The sequence below is a fragment of the Silurus aristotelis genome (assembly GCF_946808225.1).
Source record: "Silurus aristotelis genome assembly, chromosome: 20".
Taxonomy (NCBI): Eukaryota; Metazoa; Chordata; class Actinopteri; order Siluriformes; family Siluridae; genus Silurus; species Silurus aristotelis.
The window spans coordinates 160,194-173,809 of record NC_139593.1 but is presented as its reverse complement, the minus strand read 5'-3'; the positions used below and the strand labels follow the sequence as shown (position 1 = coordinate 173,809).

The window sequence follows — 13,616 nt, the reverse complement described above, 5'->3', positions numbered from 1 at the left end:
AGGCCCTACGGCATCACCCGATATTCACAGTGCCCTCTGGTCTTGTCAAGGCTAGTTTTCCGCTCGTCCCCCTACCTAATATGGATCAAGTTATAGGCACTGCGGAGGTCGAGTTTAGTAAAATATCGTGCCTCTCTGAGCTGTTTGAGGGTGGATGGCACCAGAAGGATTGGATATGGATACCACACTGTAATCGAGGGCAGGTTGCGATAGTCAAGTCAAGTCAAGTCAAGTCAAGTCAAGTCAAGTCAAGAAGCTTTTATTGTCATTTCAACCATATATAGCTGATGCAGTACACAGTGAAATGAAACAACGTTCCTCCTGAACCCAGGTGCTACATAGAACAACATAAAACAAACAGTACAGAACAGAAGAACACAGGGCCGAGAACTAAGATCCTCACCACATAAAGTGCATGTGTGCAGCTGGTGCAAACAGTGCAAAAGACAACACAAGACAGTGCAAGACAACACAGGACAGTGCAGGACAATACACAATACACAAAATATAAAATTAAAAATAGAAATAGCTCCGCCAGTAAAACCTGTCGTAACAGAATAAGGTGCAGTGTAAACAGAAAAATGTAAACAGAATTTGTGCAATTCAGCAGTAGCAGCAATCAAAAATAAAGTGAACAGTGACCAAAGGATTTGGACAGAATATTGTGCAAAATAACAAGTCCCGGAATCAGCAACAGACGGCATGTAAACATTTTGCGATCGTGAAAACTGTGATTGGTATTGAAAACCTGGGTGAACGAAGTGTATGATGGGTGTTATGTCCGGTTTGTGCGGATCAGTCACACAGTTGTGTGTAAGTGTGTGTGTGTGGGGGTGTGTGTGTGTGAGAGAGAGTTCAGTTCAGTTCTTTGTTGAGGAGCCTGATGGCTTGCGGGAAAAAACTGTTGCACAGTCTGGATGTGGCGGCCCGAATGCTTCGGAACCGTTTCCCTGATGGTAGGAGTGTGAAAAGTGTGTGTGACGGGTGTGTGTGATCGTCCACAATGCTGTGTGCTTTGCGGATGCAGCGTGTAGTGTAGATGTCCATGATAGAGGGGAGAGAGATTCCGATAATCTTCTCAGCTGTCCTTACTATCCTCTGTAGGGTCTTGCGATCCGAGACGGTGCAGTTCCCAAACCAGGCAGTGATGCAGCTGCTCAGGATGCTCTCAATGGTCCCTCTGTAGAACATGGACAGGATGGGGGGAGGGAGATGAGCTTTCCTCAGCCTTCTCAGGAAGTAGAGACGCTGCTGGGCTTTCTTGGTGATGGAGCTGGTGTTAAGTGACCAGGTGAGCTTGTCCGCCAGATGAACACCAAGGAATTTGGTGCTCTTGACGATCTCCACTGAGGATCCAGCGATGATCAGTGGAGAATGGTCACTCTGTGTTCTCCTGAAGTCAACAACCATCTCTTTAGTTTTGTCAACGTTTAGAGACAGGTTGTTGGCTCCACACCAGGCTGTTAACCGTTGCACCTCCTCTCTGTATGCTGACCCGTCGTTCTTGCCGATTAGACCCACCACGGTCGTGTCATCGGCAAACTTGATGATGTGATTCGAGCTGTGCATTGGTGCACAGTCGTGAGTCAGCAGAGTGAACAGCAGTGGACTGAGCACACAGCCCTGGGGGGCCCCAGTGCTCAGTGTGGTGGTGCTGGAGATGCTGTTTCCGATCCGGACTGACTGAGGTCTTCCAGTCAGGAAGTCCAGGATCCAGTTGCAGAGGGAGGTGTTCAGGCCCAGTAGGCTCAGCTTCTCAATCAGGTGCTGAGGAATGATTGTGTTGAATGCTGAACTGAAGTCTATGAACAGCATCCTTACATAAGAGTCCTTGTTATCCAGATGGGTGAGGGCCAGATGGAGGGTTGTGGAAATAGCATCGTCCGTGGAGCGGTTTGGACGATATGCGAACTGCATGGGGTCCAGTGCGGGTGGAAGCTGGGTCTTTATGTGCCTCATGACGAGCCTCTCGAAGCACTTCATCATGATGGGTGTGAGTGCAACGGGACGATAGTCATTGAGGCAGGAGACAGAAGACTTTTTCGGCACAGGAATGATGGTCGTCGTCTTGAGGCACATAGGAACAGTGGCGCTGCTCAGGGAGATGTTGAAGATGTCAGTGAGGACATCTGCTAGCTGTTGTGCACATTCCCTGAGCACTCTGCCAGGAATGTTGTCTGGTCCAGCAGACTTCCGTGGGTTAACTCTGCATAGAGTTTTCCTCACTTCAGCTGTGGTTAGACAGAGCACCTGGTCACTGGGAGGAGGGATGGTCTTCCTCGCCACCATGTTGTTTTGCACCTCAAACCGGGCGTAAAAGTCGTTCAGCGCATCTGGGAGGGAGGCGTCACGGTCACAAGCAGGTATTGTGGTCTTGTAATTCGTGATCGCCTGGATGCCCTGCCACATGCGCCGGGTGTCTCCGCTGTCCTGGAAGTGGCCGTGGATTCTCTTGGCGTGTGCGCGCTTCGCCTCTCTGATGGCACGGGACAGTTTGGCCCTTGCTGTTTTCAAGGCCACCCTGTCCCCTGCTCTGAAGGCAGAGTCTCTTGTTTTTAGCAGCGCACGCACCTTGGCGGTCATCCACTGCTTCTGGTTGGAGCGTGTAGTGACTGTCTTGGAGATAGTCACGTCATCAATGCACTTGCCGATGTAGCTGGTCACTGTTGACGCGTATTCCTCCAAGTTGATGAAAGTCAATGCATGGCCGTAGTCCGCCATCTTTCTTCTCCACAAAAAAAAACCATCCTGCAGCAGCTGGAGAAGGTACAGTTTCTATTAGTACAGGACAATTGTACCGGCAGTACGAGACTGTAGAGACAAGGTTTGAAGCTCACCTTAGGATGTTGTGAACAAGGCTGGGCTCTTGTCCACAATTGAAGCATAAGTTGAGGTGCATTTTTTTTTTTTTTTTTTTTTTTTTTTTTTTATTTGTATAGCGCTTTTCACAACAGACATTGTCTCAAAGCAGCTTTACAGAAAACAACAGTGAAGGTGAATGGTGTGCGTTTGTCCCTGATGAGCAAGCCGTGGCGACAGTGGCAAGGAAAAACTCCCTTAGATGATATGAGGAAGAAACCTTGAGAGGAACCAGACTCAAAGGGGAACCCATCCTCATATGGGTGACATCAAGAGTTTGGTCATAAATCTTTTAACAATACAGAACAATTTGTGATCATCATAGATCCAGCATCAGCTTCTCCATGCCAGGGCCTTTAAACACTCGGCATCTCCTTCTCCATGATCATCCATAGGTCCATAATCTTCACGAGGTGGGAGGTGACTGGAGCTGGCCAAACCTCAGGATGCCTCGGGATGGGGAGAGAAAGAGAAGCAGTGGAGAGGAATTAGCGTAGCTGCTGTTCATGATATTAACAGCACAAGTTGATAATGTGCATGTAATCATATATTCTGGAGCACAAGGTTGTGAGATGTGTGTTATGTGTAGGCTTTGCTAAAAAGATATGTTTTTAATCTACACTTAAACTGGGAGAGTGTATCTGAACCCCGAACACTGTCAGGAAGACTATTCCAGAGTTTAGGAGCTAAATGTGAAAATGCTCTACCGCCTTTAGTGGACTTTGCTATTCTAGGAACTACTAGAAGCCCAGAGTTTTGAGATCTCAGGGAGCGTGACGGATTGTAGCGTGTTAAAAGACTGGATAGATACATGGGAGCCAAACCATTTAGTGCTTTATAAGTGAGTAGCAGTAGTTTGTAGTCTATTCGAAACTTAATAGTCAAGTCAAGTCAAGTCAAGTTTATTTGTATAGCGCTTTTCACAACAGACATTGTCTCAAAGCAGCTTTACAGAAAACAACAGTGAAGGTGAATGGTGTGCGTTTGTCCCTGATGAGCAGCCGTGGCGACAGTGGCAAGGAAAAACTCCCTTAGATGATATGAGGAAGAAACCTTGAGAGGAACCAGACTCAAAGGGGAACCCATCCTCATATGGGTGACATCAAAAGTTTGGTCATATATTTTTCAACAATACAGAACAATTTGTGATCATCATAGATCCAGCATCAGCTTCTCCATGCCAGGGCCTTTAAACACTCGGCATCTACTTCTCCATGATCATCCATAGGTCCATAATCTTCACGAGGTGGGACGTGACTGGAGCTGGCCAAACCTCAGGATGCCTCGGGATGGGGAGAGAAAGAGAAGCAGTGGAGAGGAATTAGCGTAGCTTCTGTTCATGATATTAACAGCACAAGTTGATAATGTGCATGTGATCAGATGTTCTGGAGCACAAGTTTATGATGTGATGTGTGTGATGTGTGTTATGTGTAGGCTTTGCTAAAAAGATATGTTTTTAATCTGCACTTAAACTGGGAGAGTGTATCTGAACCCCGAACACTGTCAGGAAGACTATTCCAGAGTTTAGGAGCTAAATGTGAAAATGCTCTACCGCCTTTAGTGGACTTTGCTATTCTAGGAACTACTAGAAGCCCAGAGTTTTGAGATCTCAGGGAGCGTGATGGATTGTAGCGTGTTAAAAGACTGGATAGATACATGGGAGCCAAACCATTTAGTGCTTTATAAGTGAGTAGCAGTAGTTTGTAGTCTATTCGAAACTTAATAGGAAGCCAATGTAGGGACGATAAGATTGGGGTTATATGATCGTATTTTCTTGACCTAGTAAGAACTCTTGCTGCGGCATTCTGAACTAACTGAAGCTTGTTTATTAATGATGCAGGACATCCACCTAGTAATGCATTACAGTAGTCTATTCTAGAGGTCATAAACGCATGGACGAGCTTCTCTGCATCAGATATAGATAACATATTTCTTACCTTAGAAATATTTCTAAGGTGAAAGAAGGCTGTTTTTGTAACTTGATTGATGTGATTTTTAAAAGATAAGTTGCTGTCTAAAATAACTCCCAGGTCTTTTACCGTTGAACTAGTAGTTACAGAACAACCGTCTAAATGCAGGCTGAGATGCTGGAGCTTCTGTGTACTATTTTTTGGGCCGATGAGCAAAATATCCGTTTTATCAGAATTTAATAGTAGAAAGTTATGGGTCATCCAATCTCTTATTTCTTCAACACACTCAGTTATGCGAGCTAATTGAGCTGTATCGCCTGGTTTGGATGAAATATATAGCTGGGTATCATTAGCATAACAATGGAAGCTAATTCCATGCCTTCTAATAATATTTCCTAATGGAAGCATGTATATTGTAAAAAGCAGGGGTCCCAGAACTGACCCTTGTGGCACGCCATAATTTACTAGCATTATCCTGGATAGCTCTCCATTTAAATCTACGAAATGGTAACGATCGGACAGGTAGGATTTAAACCAGCTTAATGCCTGTCCCTGAATACCGATGTAATTCTGTAAGCGATCGAGGAGAAGATCATGATCTATAGTGTCGAACGCAGCACTAAGATCTAGTAAAACTAATAGGGAGATGTAGCCTTGGTCTGAAGCTAAAAACAGGTCGTTAGTGATTTTAACTAGAGCAGTTTCTGTGCTATGATGGGGCCTAAAACCTGACTGAAACTCTTCAAAGATATTGTTCTCCTGCAAGGGGTTACATAGCTGGGCAGCGACAATCTTTTCTAAAATCTTAGACATAAATGGGAGATTTGAAATTGGTCTGTAATTCGATAGCGTGCTTGGATCCAGATTAGGTTTTTTAATGAGGGGCTTAATAACTGCTAACTTGAGGGATTTAGAGACATGACCTAACGATAGTGAGGAGTTAATAATATTGAGAAGAGGCTCACCAGCTGTATATACAGTGAGGAAAATAATTATTTGAACACCCTGCTATTTTGCAAGTTCTCCCACTTAGAAATCATGGAGGGGTCTAAAATTGTCATCGTAGGTGCATGTCCACTGTGAGAGACATAATCTAAAAAAAAAAATCCACAATGTATGATTTTTTAACTATTTATTTGTATGATACAGCTGCAAATAAGTATTTGAACACCTGAGAAAGTCAATGTTAATATTTTGTACAGTAGACTTTGTTTGCAATTACAGAGGTCAAACGTTTCCTGTAGTTTTTCACCAGGTTTGCACACACTGCAGGAGGGATTTTGGCCCACTCCTCCACACAGATCTTCTCTAGATCAGTCAGGTTTCTGGCCTGTCGCTGAGAAACACAGAGTTTGAGCTCCCTCCAAAGATTCTCTATTGGGTTTAGGTCTGGAGACTGGATAGGCCACGCCAGAACCTTGATATGCTTCTTACAGAGCCATTACTTGGTTATCCTGGCTGTGTGCTTCGGGTCATTGTCATGTTGGAAGACCCAGCCTCGACCTATCTTCAATGCTCTAACTGAGGGAAGGAGGTTGTTCCCCAAAATCTCGCAATACATGGCCCCGGTTATCCTCTCCTTAATACAGTGCAGTCGCCCTGTCCCATGTGCAGAAAAACACCCCCAAAGCAGGATGCTACCACCCCCATACTTCACAGTAGGGATGGTGTTCTTGGGATGGTACTCATCATTCTTCTTCCTCCGAACACGTTTAGTGAAATTATGACCCAAAAGTTCTATTTTGGTCTCATCTGACCACATGACTTTCTCCCATGACTCCTCTGGATCATCCAAATAGTCATTGGCAAACTTAAGACGTGCCTGGACATGTGCTGGTTTAAGCAGGGGAACCTTCTGTGCCATGCATGATTTCAAACCATGGCGTCTTAGTGTATTACCAACAGTAACCTTGGAAACGGTGGTCCCAGCTCTTTTCAGGTCATTGACCAGCTCCACCCATGTAGTTCTGGGCTGATTTCTCACCTTCCTTAGGATCATTTAGACCCCAGGAAGTAAGATCTTGCATGGAGCCCCAGTCCGAGGGAGACTGACAGTCATGTTTAGCTTCTTCCATTTTCTAATGATTGCTCCAACAGTGGACCTTTTTTCACCAAGCTGCTTGGCAATTTCCCCGTAGCCCTTTCCAGCCTTGTGGAGGTGTACAATTTTGTCTCTAGTGTCTTTGGACAGCTCTTTGGTCTTGGCCATGTTAGTAGTTGGATTCTTACTGATTGTATGGGGTGGACAGGTGTCTTTATGCAGCTAATGACCTCAAACAGGTGCATCTAATTTAGGATAATAAATGTAGTGGAGGTGGACATTTTAAAGGCAGACTAACAGGTCTTTGAGGGTCAGAATTCTAGCTGATAGACAGGTGTTCAAATACTTATTTGCAGCTGTATCATACAAATAAATAGTTTAAAAATCATACATTGTGATTTTTGGATATTTTTTTTTAGATTATGTCTCTCACAGTGGACATGCACCTACGATGACAATTTCAGACCCCTCCATGATTTCTAAGTAGGAGAACTTTCAAAATAGCAGCGTGTTCAAATACTTATTTTCCTCACTGTAACACTTCCTTCAGTAGTTTAGTGGGATTCGGATCTAACTGACATGTTGTTGATTTAGCTTTCATAATAGCATCATACAGCTCTTCCGTTCCTATACATGTAAAACAGTGTAGTTGTGGGGTTGTAAGTACGATTGTATCGGGAGATGCTGTCAGAGGTTGAACTGCCACAATTGTTTTTCTAATGTTATCTATTTTTTCAGTGAAGAAATTCATAAAGTCGTCACTACTAAACTGTGATGGAACACATTTTTCAGATCCCTGATTTGTTGTTAAATTAGCGACTGTACTGAAAAGGAACCTGGGGTTGTTTTTGTTATTTTCTATGAATTTGATCAGGTGTTTAGCTCTAGCAGCTTTTAGCGCCTGTCTGTAGCTAAGCATACTGTCTTTATACGCAATTCTAAATACCTCCAATTTAGTTTTCCTCCATTTTCTCTCCAGATTACGTGTTGTTCTCTTTAGGGCATGCGTATGACTATTATACCAAGGTGCAGGTGCTTGTTCTCGAACCTTTTTTAACCGGATGGGGGCAACAGTGTCTAAAGTGCTAGTGAGGATAAGGTCTATGTTGTTCGCCATCTCATCAAGATGATCAGCAGTTATGGGTTTAATGTGAAACTGAGATAAATCAGGCAGGTTATTTATGAATCTGTCCTTAGTGGTTGGAATAATAGTCCTACCAAGTCGATTCCGTGGTGAAACACGGTTAATCTGCTCTACCGGTAGTGTGTACAGTAGGAGATAATGGTCTGTGATGTCATCACTCTGAGGTAAAATATCTATATCAGTGACGTCTGCTCCGTGGGATATTATTAAGTCTAGTGTGTGGTTAAAACGGTGGGTTGGTCTGGTGACGTTTTGTTTAACTCCAAAAGAGTTTAGTAAATCGACAAATGATAATCCTAGGGCATCGTTTGCATCATCTACATGAATATTAAAATCTCCTACAAGCAGCACTTTATCAAAACTGATCAAGAGGTCTGAGAGAAAACAAGCAAACTCATGAAGAAAATCAGCGTAGGGTCCTGGGGGTCTGTACACGGTGACCAGAGCGAGTTTTCTATGCATGTCTGAAAGTGCAATTTTAAGAACGAGCACTTCAAATGATTTAAAGCTGAATCCTAATCTCTGACTAACATTAAGAGAAGCACTATAAATGGTTCCTACGCCCCCCCACGACCAGTCTGACGGGGCTCATGCTTATAAACATATCCTGACGGTGTCGACTCGTTTAGACCCATATAATCACCTGGTTTAATCCAGGTCTCAGTGAGACAGAGTGCTGAGAGATTATTCTCTGTGATCATCTCATTTACAATCAGTGCTTTGGGTGCAAGTGATCTAATGTTTAAAAGACCGAACTTTAGAACTTTGTTGTGTTTGTTTATCTGGCATTTTTCAGTTTTAACTGCAATAAGATTATTTCTGGATCTTGTGTATGTAATTCTTGGTTTTACTACCCGATGAATAGATACGGTTTCTATAAACTGGGCTGTGTGTGAACTTGTAACTATTTGGTCCGTAGTATGCGTGTTCTTATAGTTGAAGATTTCTTGATGTCTTACCAGTCAGATGGTGTGAAGTATCCTAGAGATGTTATCTGATAGCACTGCTGCTCCAACTCTGCTGGGGTGCAGGCCATCAGGGCGGAAGAACCTAGGACGCTCCCAGAAACAGTTCCAGTTATTAACAAAGAGAAGTTTATGTTCTCGACACCATGACTGTAACCATTCATTTAGAGCTAAAAGTCTACTAAACTTCTCAGCCCCTCGCTGGTAAGTGGGAAGAGGTCCTGACACAATGATCCTCGTTGTGGGTGATGTGCTGCGTACCGTCTCCACCAGGATCCTGAAGTCCCTCTTTAAGATCTCCGTTTGCCGCAGCCTGGTGCCGTTTGATCCGGCATGGAGAACAACCGCTCCGAAGTTCTTGTTCAGGATCGCGGGTACCTGCGCAGCGACATCCAGAACACGAGCACCAGGAAAACAGCGAGTGTGCACCTTACCTTTAGCTCGGGTAGCGCGGACATGGCGGACGATGGAATCTCCGAGAATAACAGTGTCGCGTTCCGTCTCGCGGAGGGGGACGAAGCGGTTCTCGGTCGAGATCTCGAAGGCCGGTGGTGGAGGTGGAGACGTCCTCGATCGGGGCTTGGCTTGTCTCTTCCGCCGCGGCCGCATCCAGGGTCCATGTTGCACCGGTGCCGGAGTTGTAGGTCCGCTGGGCCTGGGCATAGAACCACGCGGAGTTGATGTGCTGGGAGCGTTAGGTTCAACCCGGGAGTTTACCTGGGATGAGTGCGCGTCCGCCCGGGATGTTTCCAGCGCCGCTTTCCGCTCTCGCAGCCGGGCATGCTTTGCATGCAGCTCGCGAATCTGTTTCTCCAATGCCTCCATCTCCAACGCCACCGTTTGCAACTCGAACGAGTCCTCACCTGTGCTCGAATGCAGACAAACAACCGGCATAGTGCTTATCGTCACGAACAGATTTATTATACAGAGATGTGAGTGAGAGAAAATAAATATAAACAACACTAGTTATAGTCGAGTTAACTAACTACAGGCACAAGTCAGGAAGACAAAAACAATTAAGGATTATTAAAAGAGGAAAAACGGATGGATAGATAGCAAAGTTTGTTTGAAAGACGCCGAGAGAGATACAAACACGTAACTCGCGGCAAACAAGTCAAACACAGGAAGCTACGTCACAGGAAGCTACGTCCATTTGATGCCTCCGCTCCTCTGGACAGACAAGAGTTCTACCAAGCTCAATGGGCTATGTGACACTGGCAACCTCGCATGGTACAGGCATGGCATAGTTTGAGCAAGGTGAAACCCTCGAGTGTGGCTCTGATTTCGTAAGAGATTGTCCAGTTGAATAGTTGTGGTGATGTATTGGAACAAGGAATTGTTCTGGTCCTTGCAGGCAATCACCACCTGCCCGGAGTGCCATGCCATTCCAGCTGCTCTCCACGACAAGGGTACGAAACTTCATGGCATACTTGCCGGATAAATTTGACTTCTGCTGGGTATTAAAACACATCCTTGAGCAGCTGTGTGAAGTGAGCTAAAGAGATTTTAACCACCTTTGTCAATGCCCCATAATGTGGAAACCCATTCCAGCACATTGCCATTTAGCAAGGTTAGCGTCAGAGCGCATTTAGTGGAATCCTAGCTATAAACGTCTGGTTGTTTTTGCTTGCCACAATCTCCATGGCTTGCTCATCAGGGATAAATACACATTGTTCCCCCTAACTCTTACATTCTGTTAAGCTGATTTGAGACAATGTCCACTGTGAAACACGCTATAGAAGTTCATCTTTCAAATTTGTCCAAAAGATCCATCTTCAGTAGTTTATGTTGGCTGGCAGGCAGGGCATTAATAGCTTGAAGGAGGTGAGTGTTAGCAGCCTGATGAGCCTTGAACTGCATGAGGTAAGCCACAAGCATTTCTCCCTGGTATGTGACAACCAATTCCAACTGATGAAAATCTGTTGGATTCCCGTCAGGCAAAGCATTCTGTGATGCCGAGGTAGAGGTAAATGGGTTCTGAATCCATGTGCGGTTTATTGGAAACACCAGTGGCATAAAACAGAAAGGCTAGGCAAAGGTAGTGTTGGTAAACACTGAATAGTCCAAAACAAAGATAAGCAATCAGTAGGGCAAAACTCAATTCAATTCAATTTTCAATTCATTTTTAATTGTATAGCGCTTTTAACAATGAACATTGTCTCAAAGCAGCTTTACACAGATAATGCGGTGATTAAAAATGAATATGTTCTTTATGAGTAAGTTTGTCCCTGATGAGCAAGCCGGTGGCGACTGGCGACTGTTGACATCAACTACAGTCCAATCCAGGCAGGCCTGGATGAAGTGGGAAGATCCACGGGGGGGAGAGGGGCAAGAACAGTGGTCACTGGAGCCTCAGGAGCATGTTTAACTCGACCGAGAGAGAGAGAGAGAGAGAGAGAGAGAGAGAGAGAGAGAGAGAGAGAGAGAGAGAGAGAGAAGAGGGTGACAGGAAGAGAAGGATATGGATTATTAAGTGTACCTATTGTTGCATGAGAGTTAAAGTCACTGTGCAGTTTGGACTCCGGCAAGACTAGAAAAAATCTACTAATTAAAGGCTTGACTGAATAAATACGTTTTCAACCTCGACTTGAACACTGAGACTGTGTCTGAGTCCCGAACACTGATAGGAAGGCTGTTCCATAACTGTGGGGCTTTATAAGAGAAAGATCTGCCCCCTGCTGTAATCTTCATTATTGGAGGAACCAACAGATAGCCTGCACCTTTTGATCTAAGTAGGCGTGGAGGATCATACTGGTACAGAAGTTCACTCAGATACGGTGGTGCGAGACCATTAAGTGCTTTATATGTCAGTAGTAGAATTTTATAATCAATGCGAGATTTGATTGGGAGCAGTGTAGACTGATTAATACAGGGGTGATGTGGTCATATTTCCTAGATCTAGTGAGGACTCTTGCTGCTGCATTCTGAACTAACTGAAGCTTATTTATGCACCTACTCGCACACCCAGACAGTAAAGCGTTACAGTAGTCTAATCTAGAAGTAACAAAAGCATGAACTAGTTTTTCAAAACCAAATCTGAATAGCAATTAAAAAAGGGACGAGAGACGTACAACGTAGAAGAGTCCGATACACAATGAAAACAAGAAAACAAAAGGTTTGGTAATGTGATGGCTAGCAAACACAATACTTTGCACTGGATTAAGCATGACCACTGGATAGGAATGCTAATAACAGGAAGTAACCGAAAGAACCAGATCTGTTCTTTACTCGGGTGATAGTTCCCTCTGCTGGTGCATCAGGTATACTGCCGCTGGAACCGTTACTCACATTATCACACTTCAAAATCTATAATTGTGTGTGTGTGTGTGTGTGTGTGTGTGTGTGTGTGTGTGTGTGTGTGTGTGTGTGTCTGTGACTAGGTGGAGGACCCGTGGAGGATATAGAAGCACTTTCTACCCAGAACATCAACATGGACATCAACATATTCATTAGTCTAAAACCTGATGTTCTCCAGGTATAAATAATAAAAGGAATAGAATCTGTGTTTGATTTACATGAAGTGATAAATAGAAAAGTGAATATGAACTTGATTTCAACTATTTTGTGTTTGTCAGACCCTGAATGTGAGCACAGTGAAGGCTCTATTGGGGGTAAACATGGCTGATCTGAAGCTGTTTGAGAACTCCTCAGCCATTCAATCCTGGGTGTCACAACAGAACCAATCTGATTTGGACACACTGACTCTTGGCATCATCAACCGCAACCCTTGTTATGGTGTTAACATGTGAGCTTGTTTATAAAACTATCAAAGAATCAAGTTTATAGAAACCATGTTTAAGTTGTTTCAAAGCGTAATTCTGGGTTTTTTTTCTGCATAGTTACCCACTTTCTAAAGACTTTGCATCTGGAAACATTTCTGCAGTACTGTGCAACTTCAGCATTTCTGATTATGCATGTTCATCAGTAAGTCCTCTGTGAACAAAATATCTCGCTTTAAGTTCAGTATTGTTACTCCAAAAATGAGTTGACCACAAACACCTGTTTTTTGTCTTTTAAGGGTGTTGTATTGTCCTCTGATGATCTGCTCACATTGTTAACATGCAAACTGCCAAATAACTTGACCTACTCTAAAGATCTTTGGAAGAATTTCTTCCAGAATTTTGCTGGATCATTGGAGAATGCACTGGACAGGTTTTCAAGAACAGTAAGAACATTTACCTGGTGTTTAGGAAAAAAAAAGGAAAACATTTTGGGTAACTATGCATTGAATCATGTAATCTTTCATGCAGACTAACAGCAGCATTCAATCCAACCCAAATATGCTTGATGCCATTGGGGAGGTGATAATCAAGGACTTCACAGCAGCACAGTTAATGAATGCTACTTTCATAAGCAAGTGGTTCCAGATAAGGCTCAGACTATTTTTGTCATCAGTGTCCACAGACTTTCTGTTCAGCATCAGTTCCAAAAACTTCAGCTGTGAGACATACCAAATTGTGTAAGTATGGTCACTGGAATTTAGAAACTCCAGATGTGTTATTTAAGACATGAAGATGATGTAGTTCATGTGAAAATCTGATCTGTTCCATTCAAATTAGGGTGGAGGCTCTCAGTAGTCAGGAATCACTCATGACAAAGAAACAGAAGCAGTGGGTCTTTACTTCATTCATCTTTCCCTTCCTGTCAAGAGTTGACTTGCCAGGTACATAGTCTCCTTTATATGTTCAGAAACCTGA

At 43.9% G+C, this 13,616-nt stretch overlaps 2 protein-coding genes across 2 annotated transcripts in view; one reads left to right on the top strand and one right to left on the bottom strand.

Annotated features, from left to right (window-relative positions):
• Positions 1 to 13,616, bottom strand: part of LOC310715611 (integrin alpha-M-like) — a gene marked incomplete at its 3' end in the record, with an annotated part of 231,568 nt that overhangs the window by 57,954 nt on the left and 159,998 nt on the right. The gene's annotated exons all lie outside the window — the stretch shown is intronic.
• LOC310715583 (uncharacterized protein) overlaps positions 1 to 13,616 on the top strand; it is a gene marked incomplete at both ends in the record, with an annotated part of 66,600 nt that overhangs the window by 33,973 nt on the left and 19,011 nt on the right. Inside the window, 6 exons of the mRNA XM_083522096.1 lie at positions 12,300 to 12,394; positions 12,495 to 12,664; positions 12,759 to 12,843; positions 12,938 to 13,084; positions 13,170 to 13,378; positions 13,479 to 13,582. Of these exons, the coding sequence (XP_083378222.1) occupies positions 12,300 to 12,394; positions 12,495 to 12,664; positions 12,759 to 12,843; positions 12,938 to 13,084; positions 13,170 to 13,378; positions 13,479 to 13,582 (810 nt within the window). The remainder of the gene's footprint in view (positions 1 to 12,299; positions 12,395 to 12,494; positions 12,665 to 12,758; positions 12,844 to 12,937; positions 13,085 to 13,169; positions 13,379 to 13,478; positions 13,583 to 13,616) is intronic.